Source organism: Olea europaea, chromosome 3 (assembly GCF_002742605.1).
Source record: "Olea europaea var. sylvestris chromosome 3, O_europaea_v1, whole genome shotgun sequence".
Classification (NCBI taxonomy): Eukaryota; Viridiplantae; Streptophyta; class Magnoliopsida; order Lamiales; family Oleaceae; genus Olea; species Olea europaea.
The window spans coordinates 23,675,097-23,682,591 of record NC_036239.1 but is presented as its reverse complement, the minus strand read 5'-3'; the positions used below and the strand labels follow the sequence as shown (position 1 = coordinate 23,682,591).

General features: G+C 30.2%; 1 protein-coding gene across 1 annotated transcript; it reads left to right on the top strand.

Annotated features, from left to right (window-relative positions):
- Positions 1-3,396: 3,396 nt before the first annotated feature.
- LOC111390808 (probable tyrosine-protein phosphatase At1g05000) lies at positions 3,397-6,583 on the top strand. Its single transcript, XM_023015927.1, has 5 exons — positions 3,397-3,885; positions 4,019-4,112; positions 4,830-4,884; positions 4,974-5,017; positions 5,952-6,583. The coding sequence occupies exons 1-5, from the start codon at positions 3,704-3,706 to the stop codon at positions 6,216-6,218; spliced, it is 642 nt and encodes a 213-aa protein (XP_022871695.1). The 5' UTR covers positions 3,397-3,703; the 3' UTR covers positions 6,219-6,583.
- The last annotated feature ends 912 nt before the right edge of the window (positions 6,584-7,495 follow it).

Genomic DNA, 7,495 nt, shown 5'->3' with positions numbered 1-7,495 from the left:
CATTATTGCAATCAAACGACCCTTATTTTTCACATTTCGCAATTAACGTGCAATGCACGTTCACCCCACTAGTGTTATAAAAAAAAAATAAAGGATTCGAATTTTTACCTAAGTTCAATTGTTAATTCTTTAAAAAAAAAATTGAATCACGAACTTTCGGTATTTTGGATCATGAGCTTTCGGCTTTTGTTTTTAATTCTAGGGAATTGATACTTCAAACCTTCAAATCTTCTATGGTATTATTCAAAGTCAAGACTAGATTGGACCGTTGAAAAAATAACTTTTCTCTCTAAAATTTGAATATTATAAACTTATTTATTATGATTGTTCTTTTTTGTTTTATGTCTGACTTTCATCTAATTTATATTTATAAAGATAGAATGGTTTCAATCATTGTACAATAATAATTTCACATTTGAGTAAATTAAAGTTCAAATCCAATTAGTTTTGCATTTTCAATTACAAGTATAATTAAGAGCTCGTTTGATTCCCATTTTTCTAATAATGAGAATGAAAAATATAGTCATTACGGGACTCACACAAGAAATAGAAAGTCAAATATGGTGGCTTGATGGATAGATAACGGTCATATATTTCATTTTTGTGGTCAAAAAATGGAAATCAAATGGGGCTAAAATTACAACTAAGTACAAAACTTTATTATAATTACAATTAAATTTAAAACTATTATAATTATCGTAATAAAGTTCCAATACTTTATAGAGCTACAACATGAACATGATCGGATACATATTATCCAAGCTTCGATAACTAGATCTTGTTTAGTTGACCCTAGATCACACAATCTAATTATTAGTCTTTTTACTTTTTCATCAAATGCAAAAGACCAAACTCTTGGAATATATAAGATCACGAAAATCAATAAATCTATAATACTTTCATCTGATCTGTCGTATATGTAGTTTATCCCTATCCGAGATTCGATAATTAAGTATGTACATAAATAATCATTTTGTCACTCTAATTATTCTCACAAACGTCATTTTCTTCAACTGTTCCATGAATTAATAAAAAATGTTGATGTTCAGTTATCGCTAAACACTGAGTTTAGATTTTAATCATTTAATAGGAAAATACTTAAATAATCACTTTAACCACTTTTCAAGATGAGGGTTCCTAAGAAAAATTTATGTTCTCTACTTAGCTCACTTTTAAGCTCCCAACTCACCGAAATATTTGACGAGTCAAATTGATCTCACCTATTAATAAATCAAGGAACAATTAAAATTATGAAAAATATATATATCAATGTCAAAGAATTTAGATGAAATACATAGCAATCAAATTAAATTTAATTCTCTGCACAGTCATGTTATACAATTAAACTCGACACGTGGTCTGTTCAATATACTCCAAACATACTAGTCTCATCTTTAACTATTTATGTGATAACGATAAATCACAAATCCAAATAATGGATGAGTCAACACTATAACCTTCCAGTACAATGTGATAACCCTCATTTGATTGTGAACAATTATTTATGATCAAAATATAAATTGCGTTACATTGTACTTCTCAACATAAACATCTAACTTATATTATCGCAAGTTATCATAGGTACTTTAATTCGCATACTCATAATAAATAAATACAATAAATAAATAAAACCACAATTTATTTATAATTATAAATTATTATTTTATGATGGCAAAATATACTATATAAGCACAACCCAAAAATGTGAGTTGTCAAAAATTTATTAGTTGCAAAAACAAGTTTTTCAAACTATTCAATGATAATTTGTCAAGTGACATATTGTCAACAAGACTGCAATCCATGATTATATGTCAAGCATGATTCTATATTAGAGTTATTAATATTTTAAATTAAACCTAGTATAGATGTTACTCATATAAAATATATATTAAAAATTAATTCCATGTTTGAGCTTCTTTTTGAGAATAAGATAATTTTTCTAATGTGTTGTTAAAAAATACGTAAAGATAATACCTATTTTTTGGCACAGGTACGGTAAATCTATTCATTTTATTGTTTTTGGATTTGATCTTATTATTATTATTATTTTTTTTTAGTGACACTTTAGTGTGCATATACAAAGAAAGATGCCTTTGACAATATCGACGATAATGCAATTTACTAATCCTGAATGATGGTAGGTCAGTTGGGGGCAATAAATACGAACACAATAAATCTATTTGTACAAAAATACAATTACCAGAATTTCACCAAAAGCATATGTGGCTGTGTTTGGTTGGTTTGTTTTTTTTTCTTTGTCATGTTTAACAGAAATCTATCATGTATATTCTGGTAAAATTCTGACATGATTTTTCTGTACAAACAGCAGGACTAATACCAACATTGTGTTGATACACAAAAAGGAGCTATCGGAGAAAGGTTTAGATTTTCAATCTATTAGCCTTTGCAATTTCTAATTTACATGCTTTAGGATGATAAATAATTAAACAACTAATTTTAGACAATTCATTTTATAGGAGATTTTATTTTTCAAAACAAAAATAATATTAACTTGTTTGAGCCCCATTTTTTAATGATATATTTTTTTCTAAATTCATTTTCAATCACATATTCTCTTAATAAAATAATGTTTCTGTTTGAGTCTCATTCTTTTAAAAAATGTATTTTTCAACAGTATTTTAACATTATTTTAACCACATATTCTTTAATAAAATAATATTACACGTAAATTTAAAATTTTTCCTTATTTTTTAACCACGCATTTCATATCAATAATAATTGAAAAATGAGATTATTCAGGAATACACATTGAATGCTAAAATTACGCATTGAATTTCTGGTAGTAGATCCATAATCAAAAAAGTGTTTGTGAAATTCATTCTTACCCCCAAAATGGGGCTCAAACAAGGGCAATATTGCACACAAATTAAAAAAAAAAAAATTCATCATTTTAAACACACAATCTCCAAAATTATATTAATTCAAAATCTATTTTCACCAAATAATAAACCTCAAAATCTATTTTTACCAAATAAAATTGAAATAGAGAGACCTCAGCTTATTTTTGTTGTAGCAAAGCACGGTTGTATCTCAACCTTTCCATTTTTTTGCAACTTAACCCCACAATTGATGGTTTATTGTCAACTTGATCATCATGGCACCCTTATTATTAATTAACAAAAAAACTAAATAAATAAAAATGAAAAATGAAAGGGACTAGGTACAAGGACCACAGAAGGAGCAAACAAGAGAAGGTGAAAGAGGGTAGAGAAAGGAAATGTGGACGACCAACAAGAGCAAGGATGGAGAAGTAGGAGTGGTCGATTGTCCATTTTTTTTCTTTTTACTCAAATTATTTTATATTATCGCCACCAAATTTTCCGTGCAATGTTCCTCATGTTTTAGGGGTTATGAAAGGAGTTGAGACGGTTGTAAAAAACGTGAAAATATAATGACCAATTTAGTACAAAAATCATAGATTAAGAACATCTATGCAATTTTATAGAAATATCTCAACAGTAAAAGTATCCGCATACTTTGCCCGAAAAAGAACAGGGAAATAAATTAAAATTCCGATAGATTAGAATCCTAACTACCTTCAAAGTTTGTTCACGACTCCCTGTTTCCCTCTAACTCTTTCTTCTTCTTTTTGTTCTTGATTTATAATGGCAATGCATTGACTTCGAGAAAACCCCAAATCAATCAAGAACAAGAAAACCAAAGAAATTTTTTGGTTAATTGGATGGGTGTAATACTTGAAGAAGGAGAAGAAGGGGGACCGACATTGACACAGCCAAACGCCGGCGCCGTATTATTGCCGCCAACGAATTTTTCGACGGTGGTAGATAACACCGTTTACCGTTCGGGCTTCCCGCAGCCGTCCAATCTTCCTTTTCTTCGTTCCCTCAAACTTCGTTCCATCTTGTGAGACAATTTTTTTTAATTATTATTCTTGTTATTGTTATTGTCATCATTATTATTATTTAATGTTCTTGAATTTGTGGGTTGGTTTTTGAATTGAGGGTGGAAGTTATTATAATTTTTATGGGCTTTGCAGATATTTGTGTCCTGAACCATACCCAGAAGAGAACTGGCAATTTCTTCAATCCAATAAAGTTAAGCTCTTCCAATTTGGAATTGATGGCACCAAGGTATGTGTGTTATGTATTTTTCCTCTCTCCTTTTTTTGTCACTTAAATTATTAATTTACATATATGGATTATAAATCACAATCTTAGCATATTCTTGTATCTGTAGGCTTTGGATGTTTGATATTATATGTGGAGATGCAGTGGATTCGGTTGTAATAGACACTACTGAAAATGGAAAGTAAAAGCTAAAATATTGTTCCTTACATTGTCCACAGCTAGTGGTGCCCACTATAAAGGGTACTAAATTATCCTAATGAGTGAAGCCAATCAATGTTGATTTCTAAATTAGTCATCCAACACCACGTTGTTTGGATTTTGATGTGTCGTACATCATATTTCACAAGTTGTTTAAAATCCTGGTTAGCTTGGAATTTATCCAACCTGGGCAAGTGGGCATTGAGAATTTTATTTAATTTACTGTCTTCCGGCTGTATATGGAAGGATAATGTTATTTGGTTCTCTTCAATGGTTTGACCATTTTTATTTGAAGTTACTTTTAGTCCCCCAAGTAACTTCTTTCTTAAGGTCCCATGATTTGGAAGTGTGATTACGTGAAGTGAGAGGAATTTGGGTGGGATATTGTACTTCTTGAAGGGCACTCGAAATCAGATATTGATTTTTGTCAGTCAAACCACTCTCAAAACAGATGCATGTAATCTTTGTTATTTTTCATTTGCGTCGTCAGTTTTCTAACTTTTAAGACTTGTATGCTTTCAGGAGCCATCAGCCATTCCAAGGAGTACTATTACTGAAGCTTTAAAAGTTTTAATTGGTACACATGGATATTTTTTATATGTTTCGGAACACACACATGGATATAAGTTCTTCACTAATTTTTGAATTTTTTTTTTCATAATTTAGACGTGAGAAATCATCCAATTCTCATCCACTGCAGACGTGGAAAGGTATATTCTGCATTACTTTTCTTAAAACTATCGTCTTTAGTCTAGAATATGTGTGTTTAAAATTTCATTTATGCTTCACGTTTGTCTTTGGGGTTTGTACCAGCTAGATAAATGAACATCTTTGTCTCTTAGCATACCAAGTTTTGCGTTTCTTGGACTTCACTTATCAAACAAAAATGCAGGCCATAAAGATGCTAAGATCATTGAGAAAATTAATCGGATCAAAATGTGTTTCTTTAAATGTATTATCTTTTGCATATAACGAAAACTCTTAGTTGGGCGAACTGTTATTTGTTATTTATTGAAACTTTATATAGGGCCTGTTTGAGCCACATTATTCCAAAAAAATATATTCTTAAACAATGATTTGACATCGTTTCAACCACACATTCTTTAATAAAATAATATTACACGTAGATAAAAAACTTTTCCTTATTTTTTAACCACACATTTCCCATCAATATACTATTCAAGAATGCATTATTATCAAAATAATGTGGTTCAAACACCCCCCATAATCAATATTCGGCCTATTGATGACTAAGAATTATTAGACTGATAGATTGATCAAGTTTGTCATGATCCTCAAATGATGCATTTCGATGGCTCTTCTACTTGATTGTTCTCGAAATAGGGTCCAATTCAAGTGGGGATTGCATGTCTAATCTGAGAGTGATCAATGTCTTGGCTTGACCAATATATAGCACCTTTGTTAATTAGAGCATGTCTGGCCAAGCCTTAAAAGAAAACTTATTAGTATTAATTAAAAGTAAATTTTACCTTTTTTAAAGCTTCACAGATAGTATAATATCCATATTAAAATATAAATGTTTGAAGCATTGATCTTAACCTTGTGTGCCTTTTTATGGAGTCAATAAGGTTTTTCATCTTCCAAATGGCTACAGCTGCTCATATAAATGTTTCCACCCTGCAGCATCGGACAGGGTGTCTTGTGGGTTGCTTAAGGAAGTTGCAGAACTGGTGTTTGTCTTCAATTTTGGAAGAGTACAAGAACTTCGCTGGCATAAAATCGAGGGAGACTGACTTGAGATTTCTTGAGACTTACGATATTTCTTGTCTAAGGCATTGCTTACAGAGCCTCATCTACCAGTACCAGGGTTATGGTTTGCGGAATAGACGCTTGCTTTACAGAGAAGATTGTGTACAGAAGCCGAGGATAACTTCAGTGCAGTTAGCCTAATTGTAGCATAGATTTTACATTTTACTCTTTTAAGTTGGAAATTTTGTTAGATTGGTTTATACTTCAGTGGAAGTATCATTGCTTGGAATGGTTTATTCTTTTATTATTTGGCATAATGGGAACATTGCTTCAAATTTTTATAGAAGGATAATTAACTGCTTAAATAGTGGGGTACTAAATGGTGTGGATCGCCGAATGAATAATGCATAGTGTCACTTGGGTGTGTTTATGATGTTGGATGTGTGGAGCTTAATATAGTGTACTTTTCTTTAGAAAATTTGCACATATATCAGGTTATTCTAATATTTTCTCATGTATAAAGGGTTAGGAAGAGCTTCTTTTGGTGTATTAGAGTGAGAACGAAGAGATGTGAGTTCGGAAATACGTTGTAATCCTGATCTTCTTTGAATTTATAACAACTTTAATTTTAATGCTTTTGCTTTCGATATTCTTTGATTTGTAGCAAACCTTTTAATTTGTTGTAAACCATATGACTTTTTCATTTTTACACCTACAGATCCAAACATTTCATCTCGATTGTAGTTGGAGGATATATGGACAAAATTCGTCCATCTCTCCTTTGTAGAAAATTTACAAGTTTTGTACTCTTACTTTTTGCATAGATTGAGATTATGGTTTTAAATTAGAGATTCAATTTGTAAATGTTCAAAAAATTATGAGCTGATAACTCAATATCTAACAAAACTAGAAGAAATAAATATATCACCAAGACAGGTTGGGTTCTACACATAACATGTCTTTTTAAGTCCCCTTTTGGCCTCTATTGTTTGGTATTATAATTTTTAGAATAGTGTTTTTTTAGAATGAATGATTGAAAAAGACGAAAAAAATTTCGATTTACGTTTAATATTATTTTATTGAAAAATGTATGATTGAAAAGAAGATAGAGAAAAATATATTGTAATTTTAATAGAGACCAAACGGGGGCTAAATGTGAACTAATAATACAAATTATTTTTTCAATATCTACCAGAAATAGAAGAAATAAAATATGGATCAAATAACATCTAATATTACCCAAATAACGAACCTAATGCTAGAAACAAACAATAAGTACCAACTTCTACAAATAATAAAAACAGCATAAATTAACTTCTCTAAAAATAACATAACAATCAATAATCTCAACTTTTCTTTCCATCTCATCGTTCCCTTTGCATTACATCGGACCATTGGGTTATGGTGAATTAATTGTAAAAAAATAAAAATAAAAAATTTAAAATGACAAATTTGATTCCAAAGCGAGTTACCCACTA

Coding starts and splice junctions, on each gene's coding strand:
- LOC111390808 (XM_023015927.1), top strand. CDS start 3,704: ATGGGTGTAATACTTGAAGAAGGAGAAGAAGGGGGACCGACATTGACA. Junction 3,886..4,018: donor CTCAAACTTCGTTCCATCTT/GTGAGACAATTT, acceptor TGGGCTTTGCAG/ATATTTGTGTCCTGAACCAT. Junction 4,113..4,829: donor TTGGAATTGATGGCACCAAG/GTATGTGTGTTA, acceptor GTATGCTTTCAG/GAGCCATCAGCCATTCCAAG.